The sequence below is a fragment of the Ambystoma mexicanum genome, chromosome 11, assembly GCF_040938575.1.
Source record: "Ambystoma mexicanum isolate Mex_15411 chromosome 11, UKY_AmexF1_1, whole genome shotgun sequence".
NCBI lineage: Eukaryota > Metazoa > Chordata > Amphibia > Caudata > Ambystomatidae > Ambystoma > Ambystoma mexicanum.
Window position 1 is genome coordinate 170,260,623 of NC_090934.1, and position 14,698 is coordinate 170,275,320.

The 14,698-nt window shown below is 44.2% G+C and overlaps 1 protein-coding gene across 1 annotated transcript in view; it reads left to right on the forward strand.

Annotated features, from left to right (window-relative positions):
- The first annotated feature begins 2,264 nt into the window (after positions 1-2,264).
- The window catches only part of LOC138504948 (olfactory receptor 10A7-like), an 88,931-nt gene continuing 76,497 nt past the window's right edge, over positions 2,265-14,698 (forward strand). The window contains exons 1-2 of the mRNA XM_069625334.1: positions 2,265-2,330; positions 3,046-4,002. Coding sequence (XP_069481435.1) covers positions 2,265-2,330; positions 3,046-4,002 — 1,023 coding nt within the window. The remainder of the gene's footprint in view (positions 2,331-3,045; positions 4,003-14,698) is intronic.

Sequence of the window (14,698 nt, forward strand, 5' to 3'; positions counted from 1 at the left end):
GTGGGGCATGGTGCTTGGTTGTGTCCTTTGGCTGCCTTCAACACTGCTCTGACTCACAGGGTTGGCTTCGGGGCACTGGCACATGGGTGCTGCAGTAGGTGCCTATAGTGGCTCCCACACACCACACAATACCCCCAGTCGCAGTGCCCGGCTCATGGGTCGTTCCACCAAGGGATGCTGTGCTAGGCTTTAGTGATTACATGCAAATATGGGGGGTGTTGATTCACCTTCTGCCTCCTGGCTGCCAATACCTGCCTCTGCACCTCCGACACCCTCGATTTCCAAAATATCGAGGACCGAGCTGCACTTTTCTTCCCAGAGCGTGAGGTCAAGTTCTGGTGGTGGGCCTCCACCTGTGGGCATTGTGTCCTGTCTGTGCTGGGCCAGCATTCCCCGGAACCTCACACGCAGGTCATTCCACCGTTTCCTGCAGTCTTCCCCATCCCGGGGGACGTGGCTGACTGCAGAAACCTTCCGGCTCACTGCCTGCCAGATTTTGGTGCACCGCTCGGAGGAGGTTTTGCACTGTCTTGAGCCATAGAATTCCTCATTGTGGGCCACAACCTCATCCACCAGCAGCACCAGCTCACCCTCTGTAAATGTGGGCTTTTGCAGGTGACCATGGGCTGACATGCCCCTAACCCTCTCCTGTGACATTTCTGCTACTCAAGGAGTGTGGATGGCTGCCAGGGGCTCTGATTTTCATTGGATTGTGATTTTCAAAATGGCCACCACAGTGCTTCCTGTTCCGGCTGTGATTTGTTTTCCCGGCTGTGCTAAAAGCGTGTGCTAATTGCGCAGGATTCTGGGCGGTAGCTCGCTTTCCGGCGCTGTTTATGCTGGGTGCAATTAGCGCTAACTCCGGGGCCGTGTGCACGTGCACGCATACTTGTGATGTAGCGCTATTCACGCCAAGGGTCCCGGCAGTAACGCTATTTCCGCTTGGCAGAAACAGCGCCCAACTCGTGATGCGGTCCTATATATATTATTGATGCAGAGATAGCTATCCATTCGTTTTTTTTATTGTTTTTTTATTGCAATCCTCATAGAATAAATAGTTTTTCCAATGCACTATGACTTTGGCGTCATTTGGCAAGCCTGCAAGAAACATTCCATAGAAATAAAGACTTAACGCTAACTTGTTTTTTAATGTTTTGCAAAGTTTTGTAAGATGGCCAACGTTTTGGGGTTGTCTGAAAACTTGACTTTCCCATTTAATTTTTCAAAGGCAATTTCTTTTCTCACCTACACCCCGAACCGCTAGACATATTTTAACTTTATTTTATTGGAACATGGCGCCTGGTCACAAAAGTGTGCTTTCACTTGTTGGGTTCAAATCCATCCAGTGGTTTGTTTTACATTTTAAAAAGGAAACCAAAGTCCTGTTAGAGATCGCTCAGACCCTGACCTACAGGGCTGTGTTAGGATCCAGATCAGCCAGTTTCAGTCCTCAGTCCTACATCAAGGCCACACCATGAATGTTACTGAGGTGCAACCGGATTTGCTTGTCCACCGCCAGCGTTTGGGATTTTAAGTGCAGCCACTGTTGTTCATGAATTCTTTTGGTTTCTCTGCAGAACCTACATTCATAAAAAAGGGGCCTATTACAGCCCTCTGAGGTTCAAACCCACCATTTACAGGGTGAGCAGGGCACAAGGTGGAAAATGGCCACAAAAAAAAAGAAAAGGAAACAGCAGTTGTTTTCATAGGGCTCGTGGACCCAGCTTGCTGAGCCAGGACACAGATTCAGTCTGAGTTTGGGTCAGCCATGGAACCCACGGGTAGGCTTAAAAATCTAGCAGTAGGAAGCTTTTCTGCCACAGTGAATGTAGTGCCCTGGCGTCACTGGAATGCCCCTGATAAACTAGCGAATATGTACGAGCGCAGTTCGTTCTCTATGTGCCCTTCATATGGTTAGAGAGGCCCTCAAGGCTACTGGCAGCTCGAAGAACCAACATGGCTACTGAGGGCCCTGGGAATGGCTGTAGGGCATATCTTAGGCAACATGGTCACTGGGCATAGCTGCTGATCATGCCACAGTGAGCGTGGCCACTGGTCATTACCACAGGTCACGCCTAGAGTCCACTTTGTCTGGATTACTGGGTCCCCGGGAAAAGAGACCTGCATAACTTCCGTAGGTGCTAGGGCATGTTCGACGACCATGCACCGGCCAAAGTGGTCACGGGCATGGTCCCAGGCTATGCCAGTTTCCACTTTGGGCAAATGTCTGCTCCACAGGGCTAGTGATCGCTCACAGACTAGCAATGGATGCCAATGGTGTCTTTGGCAATGACCCAGGAATATGGAAACTGACATTGGCCAATGGGACAGTAAAGAGATATTGGGCCTAAATACTGGTCCAGAATTCAAATGCTGGTAATTCCATTTACCAGCAAATTTCCAGACCGGCAAACTATAAATTTGCCAGTGGGGTGACCTGATTTACCTCCAGCCAAGAGTTGGAGGTAATTCAGGCATCCCACCGGCAAAAAACAGCCAGTATTACCGGTGCCGGTAATACCGACAATCCCCCCGTGAAATTTTATGCGATGCCAAGGAATAGGGATTAACCTAACCTTGCCGGCACCTGTAATCTGCCAGTAATTCCAGCAGATCAGGTGCTGGTAACGGTATTAACATTTGCCCGTATCCTGGCGGTAATACCACCAGGATACAGGCAAATTTATAGTGAGGGCCAATGAAGACACCTTCATTGTATATAACATTCTATACCACACAGCTAATTTCCTCCTTCAGTTAATTTTCTTCAAAAACCAACATCTAATTTTCCCTACTTGCTTAATCAGTCGCACATCCAATCAGTCACCTACTTAAGCCTTTGAAGGATATAAAACATAATTGTATGTTAACCAATAAATTAATCAATGCATACTTTGAACATTAGAATATTCATACAATGAATTCAAATGCATTCCCCTTTTTAAAATGTATGATTTTTATTGCATCGTCTTCTTCAAATGTCATAATGAATTGAAGTCATTATCGAATGCTGTAATGTATTGTCCGCGTTTTATATTTCCTTAGGAGATGCAAACAGCACCTAAAGACTGTTTCCCTAATGGTTCTGCAGTCACAGAATTCCTCCTGCTGGGACTTCCAATCCCCCGGGTAGTCAAGCCATTTTTCTTCTCTTTATTCCTGACAATTTACATCGCCATCATAGCTGGCAATTTCTTGATCATTGCCACTGTGTCTTCCAGTCAACGTCTTCACACACCAATGTACTTCTTCCTCGCTCTATTGTCACTATTTGAACTCTGTTTCACCACAGCCATTTTCCCGACCATATTGGGAAGTCTGTTAATGGGGAAAATCGTTATTTCCTACCGAGGTTGTATCACGCAATTTTATTTTGTTGCCTTTATGGCTTGTAATGAGTGTTTTCTCTTAACCTTGATGTCATATGACAGATATGTAGCTATATGTGATCCGTTACATTACATGACTGTAATGGACTGGTCCATTTTCATTAAGTTGGTCGCTGGCGCTTGGATGACCAGTTTTTGCTACTCATTTGCAGCAGGCTTTTTGATGAGCAAGCTACATTTCTCTGGCCAAAATGAAATAGACCATTTCTTCTGTGATTTCAGGCCCCTTTTGAATATAGCTTGCTTTGACATCTCCCTGGCTGAATTTGAAGTCTTTAGTACAGCCCTCCTGGTAACATCAGTCCCAGTCATGCTCATCATTGCGTCTTACGCCCGCATCATTGCAACCATCCTTCGGATCCCCTCGGCCACCGGGAGGCAAAAGGCCTTCTCCACCTGCACCTCTCACCTCACTGTGGTCATCACCTACTTCGGAACACTGATTTTGATATATGTCGTTCCAAAAAACACCAACTCGCCTAATCTAAGCAAAGCTTTGTCCCTTGTGTACACTGTGGCGACACCATTGCTTAACCCGGTGATATACACATTGCGGAACAACGATATAAGGAAGGCCTTGAAAAAGTGTTTCAAACAACATTTTGTGCGTAACGTAAACATTTTCCATTTGTAGCGCTGAAGTTTCAAAATACAAGCGTTTATCAACACATTAAACAGGGGTAGACCTATTTCAGAAAGGTGTGGTTCTTGTAGTGTACTTGCTGTTAGATGGTTATTTCAAGAAAATCACCTGTCAAACAACATGTAACTATTGTAACCTTCAACCAAATGTAACATGTAACCACTGTATCTCATGACAACATGTAACCAATGTAACTGTCAACTTTATGTAACAAACGCCTAAATGCCTCTGGGTTTGGTGCGATTTAACAGCTCTTTCAGGTCATACCAATGATATATAGAGCGCTATATAAATGCCAAATAACATAACAAAAGCCAAAATAAATACAAAAATAAATAAATAAAATGCGTGCTCTAAATCGACATTTGGCACTGAATACGATTCGAGCCAGTACATCTGCTCGAATCTTAGTATTTGCACGTGGCTATCCTGAACTTGTGCATGGGCAAGAGTGCAGGCCCTGTGTGCAAGGCCTGTCACAGGACCAATATGTGGGTCTTTAGAATTTAATGTAAGAAGGGTTGCTGGCTGCATTTTTGAGGGGGCCCGGGATGTACACAATTGTCTTGCACTTACTTTTATTATTGTATTGTTCAGTACTTTGATTCATCTGTTGGATGTACCACACCATGCTAACAATTTTTTGGAAATTGTCCATTTCCATTTTTCTTGTAGCTGAAAGGGATATCTGAGTGATAATTCGAATGCATATAAAAAGCTATTGAACTTTGTTTTTGGGGCAGTATTGGTCCTGCCCCATCATTTGATGTCCCTTTGCTCTATCAACAGGAAAAGCCAACATAGAGGCAGGGTTTATGTATGTTCCGAGGGAGGAGATGTGACCTTAGATACAGAATGCAGTAGGGAAATCCTTATGAGATTGGTCATAACTGCTACTGTAGTAAAAAGGTCAAGGTGGCTCCATACTCTACTGGCTTAAAACTCTAAACTCTAAACTAATTTGATTTGGGGATGCCCTTCTTGGTCACTTGCTTGAAACATGCTTCGATTCACCCCTCTGTCTTGCTGACTAGCACATTGCTGTCAGACTAAAGGCATATTAGAGTGGATATCAACCTGCTTCCTGACATGTCACCAGGATCAGTGTGGTTCTTCTGTTGTATTGCTAGATTCATGGAGAGCACCATCTGTTTTAGACTAAGCACCCAGAAACCCGGGTGAGCAGTTCATGGTTGGCCCGGTGCTCCATAAAATGAAACATAAATGTGCCAGTTTAGCTCAAAAGGCCTCGCTGAAGGCCAGCGGGAGTGTTCCTCAAGGCCCAGACTCTAGGAGCAGGCGTGAGAATGATTTAATTTCATTTTTCAGTTAAAACAAAGTTTATTCAAATTGGATTCACACCTATGGAGTTGGAGTACTATTAACCATTCCATTGATTGTCACACAATAATCTGGCAAAGCAATTGAAGAATACTAAAAGCAAAAGTGGGACCGTCATTTAAAGAGTAACATCAAAAAAGAATTACTGCATTGTGTCTTAGGCTAAAAGTGCAGATTAAGTTGAAATACAGCTAATGTATAAAGGTGCATCAGGTGACCTTACATAATAAGGACCAACAACATGTAATCAGGTTTATGCACGAAAAACATGAAATGGGTAGTGTGATAGATTGTTCTAAAATTATTAAAATGGAACTGAGGTTGTGAATATTGACGGTGTGTGAAACATTTGGTCCACAGTAAACATTTCAGAAGCTTGACATTTAAAATAACCAAGGTTACTATTTACTTTCATGTATATCTTAACACATTTTTAAATAGTAGCGAGGTTTCAATTAGTCACTTTGGTTTGTTTTTTTACTTTAATTTACAAAGATGTATGTCTAAAATATTGATTGAAAAATGTATTCTTTGCATAAAAAGACATAACAGTGCCCCCTATATGTGTAAGGTGTAAGTTGTTGATGACATTTTGGTTGCAGTTAGCCCATTGCCTAAAATATAGGCTGCTGTAATTAACCTATTGTATATTAAAATTGTTATTTAAGCTGCAGTAGGTTTATCTTTGACTAATAGAGACTTCAAACTAGTCTCTGTAAAGGATATTCTACTTTGGGAAGCACACCTGCATGTTGAGCAGCCCAATAAAGAGGTATTTTGGGAAAGGATACTAAAAGGATTCCCCAATTTGAGACTTATTTGCGAAAGCCTCACTCTGTAAACCTTCACGGTGTGGCACATGTCTGATACATGTGTTAATTTATCCCAAAGATCACTAATTGCTGAACTACAGATGCTACAAAAGGGACCTAAGTTCGTCCGACTTACAGCACCAAACTTTTTAACATCATGGTCGACCTATTCAAATTGACTCGCAAATTGACGATGAAAATATTCTTGGCAGAAGTTCCCACCAGAGAGGACTCTTTACAAATGGACGATGACCATTCTGAAAAGGTCAATGAAGAGTCATACACTGAGTTTAAGTCGAAAAGCACTTTTTCACCTCTGATATCTGTTCTCTCTAAAGAAATCTTTCAGAATATGGTGGAGGCGGATCTGAAGGAATTGAAGTTAGGCAGACCCAAATACTTTAATTTGAACAGGGATGAATTGTCCCAATTCAAATCCCTCTATTCTGACTCCAGAATCACCATTCACCCTGCTGACGAAGGAGGGGCAGTGGGAATACTTAATACCATAGGATCTACATGATCCAACCGCAGCTGATTTTCCCTCGGCCGGAAAGTTCTCATGTGAAATGTACGAACCACAAAAGTTGCAAACATTTCCCATGGAAACACACGTCCAATACCCCTACATACCCACACCCCCACCCACACCCCCAACATAAACAAACCCTTCTCTTTACGCTATGTACCTGCGGCACCAGTTCCCTTTCACTTCAGTGATCGGGAACCGGCGCTGCAGGGTCCTTTTCTTTTCTTTTTTCTTTTTTTTTTTCGTGAACTGCAAGGGTTTCCCCTGCAACCCCCGCTCACTATACTATAAAGTATAGTGAGCGGGGTGTTAAGGGGACACCCTCGCAGCCCCTGTTTTTTTTTTTTTCGTGTGTGCTGCAGGGGTATCCCCTGCAACAACCCGCCCACTATACCACACAGTATAGTAAGCAGGGTTGCGGAGGACACCCCCGCAGCCCCCGCAGTCTTTTTTCTTTATATGCTTACCTACAATGCTACCACCAAAGGTTCAAATTTTTGGTGTTCGAACCTATGATGTTAGCATTTTTTGAACTTTTTGTACGGTCTGAACTTTTATTTCGGTCCGATCGTACAATTCCAATACCATAGACTATGAGAATGAGTGTGCTAGACAGCTGCAGGACATACATGTGTATTCACCTGTTGATTAAGATCCGACAGGAGAGATCAGCGGGGATCTAGAAATTATGTTACAGAGGGGGCTAGAGATGGAATGGATTTCCCACAAAACCAAAGCATTCCTCAGCTCCTCCAAGCCAGCTATTCCCATTCTCTACCTACTTCCGAAAATTCACAAGAGTCTCATCAATCCCCCAGGAAGACCAATTGTGGCAGCAAACAGGCGGCCTATTCCAGCTCTTAGGGGAATACATTGACCATTTTCTGCAGCCACTGATACAATAAATTCCCAGGCTACACATTTTTTGCAGATACTAGAAACCGTCAACCTCACAAAGGATGATATTTATGTATTTATAATTCTTCAAAGTGCTACACGCCCATGGGATTCAGAGCGCCAACAAAACAAAAGGATGTGTAGGTCAAAAGGAACAAGATGAGCAAAGTAAGAGAGAGTAGAATGTATTCAACATACCGTAATATCCTGTTTACGGTTGATGTCAACAGCCTGTACACGTGTATACCCCACCACTTGGCCGCCGAAGAATTCATCATGGTCCTTTTAGACTTTATCTTAGAGAATTCTTAATTCAAATGAAAGAAACAGCACTATCTTCAAACATCGGCACCTCAATGGGGGCCATCATGGCCCCGGCTTATGCCAACTGCTTCATGTACAGGTTTGAGACAACACACATCACACAACAACCTGTCTGGCATAAATTCCTTAATCTATGGGATAGATACATAGACGATATCTTTGCAGTATGCCACAGTACCCCAGATACCCTACAAGACTTTCTTTCATCAATGATATAGACCCACAAATTCAGTTTACGGCAGATATCGGAACACTGCACGTACATCTTTTGGACGTTCGGGTGAATTTGAATAGCAGCTCTATTTCCACCACACTGTACACCAAAGTGACTGATGGGAACAACTTACTGCACCGATTGAGTTTCCATCCACCCACAACTTTGACGCAAATACCATTTTGCCAACTATTGCGGGTAAAAAGAATAGTGAGTGATCCTGAATAATGCAGAGATGAATTCAACAAACTGTTTAAGAAATTCAAATACAGAGGATATCACAATGAGTTTCTAGAGGCCACCTTACTTAAGGCATCTAACATTGCGAGGGACATGCTGTTACAGACCAAACCCAAAAGGGTGCTCCACCTTTTGTCTTTGTGTCTAACGTTTCCCTACAGAGCCAACAGATAAAAAAGAACATATTGAGACTTTGGAAAATTCCAGTAAACAATGGTAGGACCAAAATCATTGTTCCCAAACCTCCCGTGTTTGTGTATCAGAGGAGTGAGAATTTGAAAGATTTGTTAGTAAGCACCAGGGACGCACTCCATTTATCGGATCTACCAAAAAGAAAGAGATGTATCTGGGTTTGAACTGCAGCAACTGCAACTGCCTAATTAAAGGCCCCCATGTGTTCCAACCCCAAACACGTGAAATAAAATGTTTGAAGGATTTTGCTATTTGCATTTCAGAAAATGTGCTATACTGCATTAGATGCCCCTGAGGCATTTACTATATGGAGGAAACTGCAAGGAGAGTAAGGGAAGGTGGAATGAGCACAAGTCGTGCATTCGCACTGGCAATATGACCTCTGCAGTAACAAGACACTTCAGGGACGAGGCCACTCCATTGTCCAGATGAGATTCTAAGTTCTCGAGGTTCTCAGTACCAAAAACATTTGAGGGGACATTGATCGTAGAAGAGCACAAAGGGAAGCATTTTGGTTACACAGATTGGACTCTAATGTCAATGATGAAGAATTCAACGTACACTGCCTTCTATAAACTGATGCCCGAAGATACATGATTCATCTCACTAATGGACAATGAGGATCGTCCGCCCATGTTTGGATTACAAGTTGTTTGTACATGAGTGTTTAGTCTTAAGGACTGCCATTGATGACCACACAGGGGAAACCGATTAAAGGACATGAGGGAACTGTTTGCACGTACGGGGTGAAGGTTATGAATATATGCTTGTATGAATATCATGTTAGGACCTTATCAATGCTCTGTACATCATAAGGACACTGGCGGTCACCAGCAGGGTAATCAGGCATTGGGGGTTTGGTAGACAGTGATGCGGGACAGTAACTACGGTTCATAGAGATTTTGTTAGCCAACTGAACATTCTGGATAGTTTTATACCACTGATTCTCACTATCTCCTTCGCCATCTCTGCAGCACTTATCGCGCTCTTGCGTACATGGACACTCCCTAATTTTGTTGGCCGTTTTGCTGGCACTGGCATGTTCGATTTTGACAATGTTGAGGAACAACTACGTGTATTACAACATTTTTGTGGGAGTATTATAAACTGATTTTAGAAGCTACTGTGGCTTCTCATTCCTCATAGATCTTTCAATGAGTCACACTTTACAGAACATTCTATGAGGCAGTAACTAAGAGAGCTGATATCAACACCAGAGATTGGGTGGTTATGTGATGTCACACGTTGTCTTCAGATCTGTTACATATCTGCTGCTGGGATAAACTCCCAGGTATGCCAGAAGGCAACTACAGACTCTCGAAAGGCCCAACACCATCCACATGGCAAGCGGAGGACTCAGTCAATGGTAAGTTTCAAACTGTGGTTTATTACAGGCAAAACCAACAGGGATCAGCACAGTGACAGGAGAAATCCATGGACATATCAACATCTCCTGGCTCAAGGCCAGTTTTGTACCCTAATGACGTCAGAGTGACGTTACAACCTGGGCCCTTCTCCAGAAAACCACTGGATTGGCCGCCATGAGCCTAATAACCTATTTGGTTGCCTATGTGTGTTATTCTACTGGCTCTCCCATGTCAGGTTGCTGACCTGGTTCATCCCCAAGTCACTATCTATAACAATGTTAGTGTGAGGGTCTTGCCATTGGTTCTTGTCCGTTGCTACCCTCCTTTAGGATACGAAACTGTGATTGGCTAGAGCTGACGTCCCCAGGCCTGGGATCTGCAAAGGTTCTCAGCTCTTAGTGTACCTTTTCAAGATAATAAGAATGACTATGTGTCTGCATTATAACTTGTGTGTACCACCTTAAGCTATGAGAGTGCTCATTCGCTCTATGCAACACTTGTCTCACTTTGCAACATCTTTGTTGCAGTCCTCTGCTTGGTAGCGTGAGATCGGCTTAGTTTCCCAGCGCCGGTTGCAGTCCATTGTCTGCGTCGGCCGGGTCACGTGTTCAGAGACCATGATTTGGAGCTGTGCAGCTCTGAATTATGAGGAATTATTTGTATTTATTGCAGATGGTGCTACTGTTGTTCAGGGAATGGTATGTCATCCGTATCTTGTGGCTTTGGCAGTGGGCCCTGTCCTACACTTCTTGCTCTCTGTTCAGCCTGAATTCAGCTCCGCTCAGCTCTTGCTGAGAGGCCTGTGGCCTGCTGTAGGTTTCCTAAACCATAATTCGGTGTCTACGGTGTTTCTGCTATTCTATATTCTCCATAGGTCAGTCACACTTGGTTCTGTCAGGTTCCATAGGTGCTCCTGCAGTTCCATTAGGTTATTTGCATGTAAGTATCTGCAAGCTTTACTCAGGATCTCTTGCAGTTTCTGCTTTGCTGGGCTTGGCTAGTGGCAAAATAATTAAAGCAATGACAATATGTATATGTATCTGTCCTCTATCTATAGAACTGTACCCTTGTGTTCTTTGTGAATTCGGGTGCATGTTGTGTCCCAAAGTGCGGATGGAACGTGTGCTTCATGTCTAACGCTGCTAAATTGCGGTGTCTCTAACAATATCAGCAACAAGGCGTCTTGGCCCTTTAATCAATACTGTCAATTGCAGTGTCTTTGGCTGCAGCCTGGGGCTCCTCGTCCACTCTGGGGTAGATTTGTACCGTGCCTTGCCTGTAGGACTGGCTGAGTGGGTACCTCTCAACATATTTGTCTACCATAGGTCCGTTAGGAATTCGTCCGAAAGAGAATGGGTGATTGAGATGTTTCCTGGTCTTCTTCTGTGTTATGTTTTTGATAGGAGGGAAGCAGCGGGTAGACTTCCCCATCACTCTCCAGTCCCCTTTCTGGTCGTCCTGTTGACCACATCCCTATATGACAGTCCCTTTACTCTGGGCTGCCATATCTTTGTTATCCCTCCAAGGTGTCCAAAGTAGTTAGTGTGGTTATCGAACGACAACTGCATGTAACAGCACACTCCTTCAGGGTTGCACCATACCCACTTTCCTTCATAATACTTTGGATCGTGTGGGTTGTCCAGCTTTGTGGATTCAGTTGGAAATAAATCACACTGCGCGATCTTTGATCTGAGCTTGTCCGGTTCCGCAACAATCTCGTCTTTTGTTCCCCCCGGTTTTATGTACATCGGGGTCTGCATTCTGATAGCCTCCGCTGCTGTTTTGTTGCACCTTTCTGTGCAGATTTTGATCCCACACATGGATGCTGCTCTCAGCAGGAGTGCTCCTGCTGTCACCGTCAGCCCGTCTTATAGCCATGATGGCATCCACGACCATATATACGCCAGCCAGCTCTTGTCCTTCTCTATTCCTCGTGCTAAATCTTCCATTTTTGGCAAGCATCTGTGCCAGTTGTGCCACTGCATCTGATAGACTTCTCTTATCCTTGTCATTGGCAGGAATTAATGTGCAACAGGAACTCTATCTTTGTGCAAACTCTTCCTTCCATAGCCGTGAGGAGATCCAGAACGTATCTATTCTGCAGCACCACCAACCTTATTGCTCTGAGCTCTTCCTTTATTGCATTGAAACCATTCACCGTAGAGTTAATCGTTACCATTGTCTCTCAACGAGTGGTCTGTAACCACTTGGCATTTGTGTATGTCTCTATCACTGGTATTATTGATGCAAAGAACATCTGTGTACTGCTGAACAGCCTGTGCTCTGCTGGAATCTCATCCAGTGCCATTTCTGATGCTTCCGAGAAGTAATTCCCCCCTCTCTTCACTCTGCTTGATGCTTCCCGTTTCTCTGTCTACTCCACCTGGGCCATTGGTATCACCCCGACTGATCTCTTACTTCTCTTATTGTTGTTCATTTTTGGGAATTCGTCGAGCTTTACATCCTTCCTGGGTACTACCCAGCAAAGGCATGTTGATGTGTAACAGTGAGCCGATCCTCCCCATTCAGGTGGCAGCTTCTCAATAGCCTTCGATCCACAAGCCCAGTAGTGATCCATCAGCACTGCCGTTCCTGTTTTCATTGCTGTGAGTTGTTCAATTGTTTTGCTCCCAACGTTCTCACCCACTTCAACCTTGCCATGGTTCTGATAGCAGAGGGCTGGGTTCTTCAGAGGGAATATTGGCATTGGTCCAGTTTCATTCTCTAACCATGTCAGAAATTTTGCGCTCACATCCGTTCAGGCAATTGTCGTTTTCTTCCTACACCTTGTACACTGATGATTGGGCTAGTGTCAGTGCCTTGCTTCCCACCACTCCATCCTGCCTTCCATTGTTAGTGTACACTCGTCCATATACTAATATATGCTGCCTTTCCCAGCAGCCAGGCTCTCCTCCTACCTCTTTCATCCTTGTCCAGGAACATGGCAGCTCCTTCAATATGATAGTCTTCATTTCGCCCTTCTCAAGTCCGTCAGTTATGTATTGCATGGCTTCATCTAGCTGCCAGTAATTGTTCATCATGTCTAATGTCTTTATGTACTTATCTTCGTATGGGAATGTTCTTTTGAACATCCATCTCAATGTTGCTGTCTTCCCTTGGAATCTTCCTCGTGTTTGCACCGATACATTAGGCACTGTGCCCTTGCTCCTGGTTTTTCAGTTGCTATGAACGTTCTAGAGGCAATCATGGCATAGGGGATTAAATAGCAGACATAACAGCTCTCTCCGGTCGCTTCCTTTCCTACATTTGTCATGTATGTGTACCACATGTTGTTAGACACTCGAGCAGTGTCGCTGATATACATGTCTACTCCCTTCATGTCTGTTTCAACACTGCGCTCACCTCTCCTTACCTTATTACCCGTGTTCTCTCGTCCACCTGACATGATCGTCCCACATTCTGGGTAGGGGGAATGTTAGTAGAGGGTAGCAGTAACAACAACATATAATTGCCAGAATATGAACCCCATCCAGCCACTAGGAATCATTAGACACGACATAACGATAATGTCCTTTATAGTCTCTTTCATTTCCACTTGTGGTTCTGGATCTTTGCAGCTCAGTGATACAGTTTCCCGTCTGAAATACGCAGAAAAAGGCATTATGTTGTTAGTGTTGTCAGTGCACTTAAGCCCTGCGGATCAAATATTCACTTGTTGCGAAGACAAATACCACCTCCCAGAACTTTTCTACTGAGGGGTCTCTCAACATGGCCAACAGTGGGGGCTCACCATGCTCAAGTTGTGGGTATGTTTGGGCCAAGTACTCTACAAAGACAAGGTAATATACTCCAGGGGATCGCGCTCTGAATCTGTTGGGTCTCCTCTTATATCCTAATCGATCCACATGTGTAACTGTTCCATGCATTGAGTGCATTGATCAGTACATGAATGACCCATTTAAAGACGTAAGCAGAATACTGTGGGAATTGCATTTTACACATGGCTCCCTGCACACGGAATACAAGTCAACCTAGGCCTTAGTTGGGGGGTGTTGTTTAATTCAGGCAAATGGACGCTTTGCTTATTTTCAAAGTGAATTTTCACCATGGACACACTTTTGTTATAATGTGATTTGAGGAGACATAGGGGGTCATTACAAGGTTGGCGTTAAGGGGTTAAGGGCGCTGGTAAAGGTGCCGGTGCCGTTAACCCCTTACCGCCGCATTACGAGGTCCTTTAGCGGGTCCCGCTAAGGGTGGCTGGTTTTACCAGGCGCCCTTAGTGGGAGCCGCTAAAGGACCAGCATGCTAACAACGTCATGCATGGTCCTCATTCCCATTGAGCCCTATGGGGGCTCGAATGGGAATGGGTTCCCTGAATGGGGAAATACCGGGCCCTCCAAGGTTGGAATGGCCCGGTAATTCCCCATTCAGGGAACCCGGACCTGGTATGTGGTATTAGGGTAGCCATGGTGCTAGTAGCACCATGGCTACCTCCAACCTCGTAATGACCCCCTTAGACACGTTTCCGAAATTCGGAGGGAATGCAGCTACGAACAACAGAAACAATTTAGAAACATTGCTTGAAATTAAAAATATGTTGGCACCTACACCCTACCTTAAACTGTACTCTTTTCGCCCCTTTTTCTCCCCTTATTTCTTTACATGGATATGTTATTAAGATGTTCTGCAGTTAAAAAAAAGACATTTGTGGCAACTTTAGCATTATTAACATGATTCTCCGACAGTTTTAAAATTGCTAATTTAAAAAAAAAAATCGGGCTCCTTT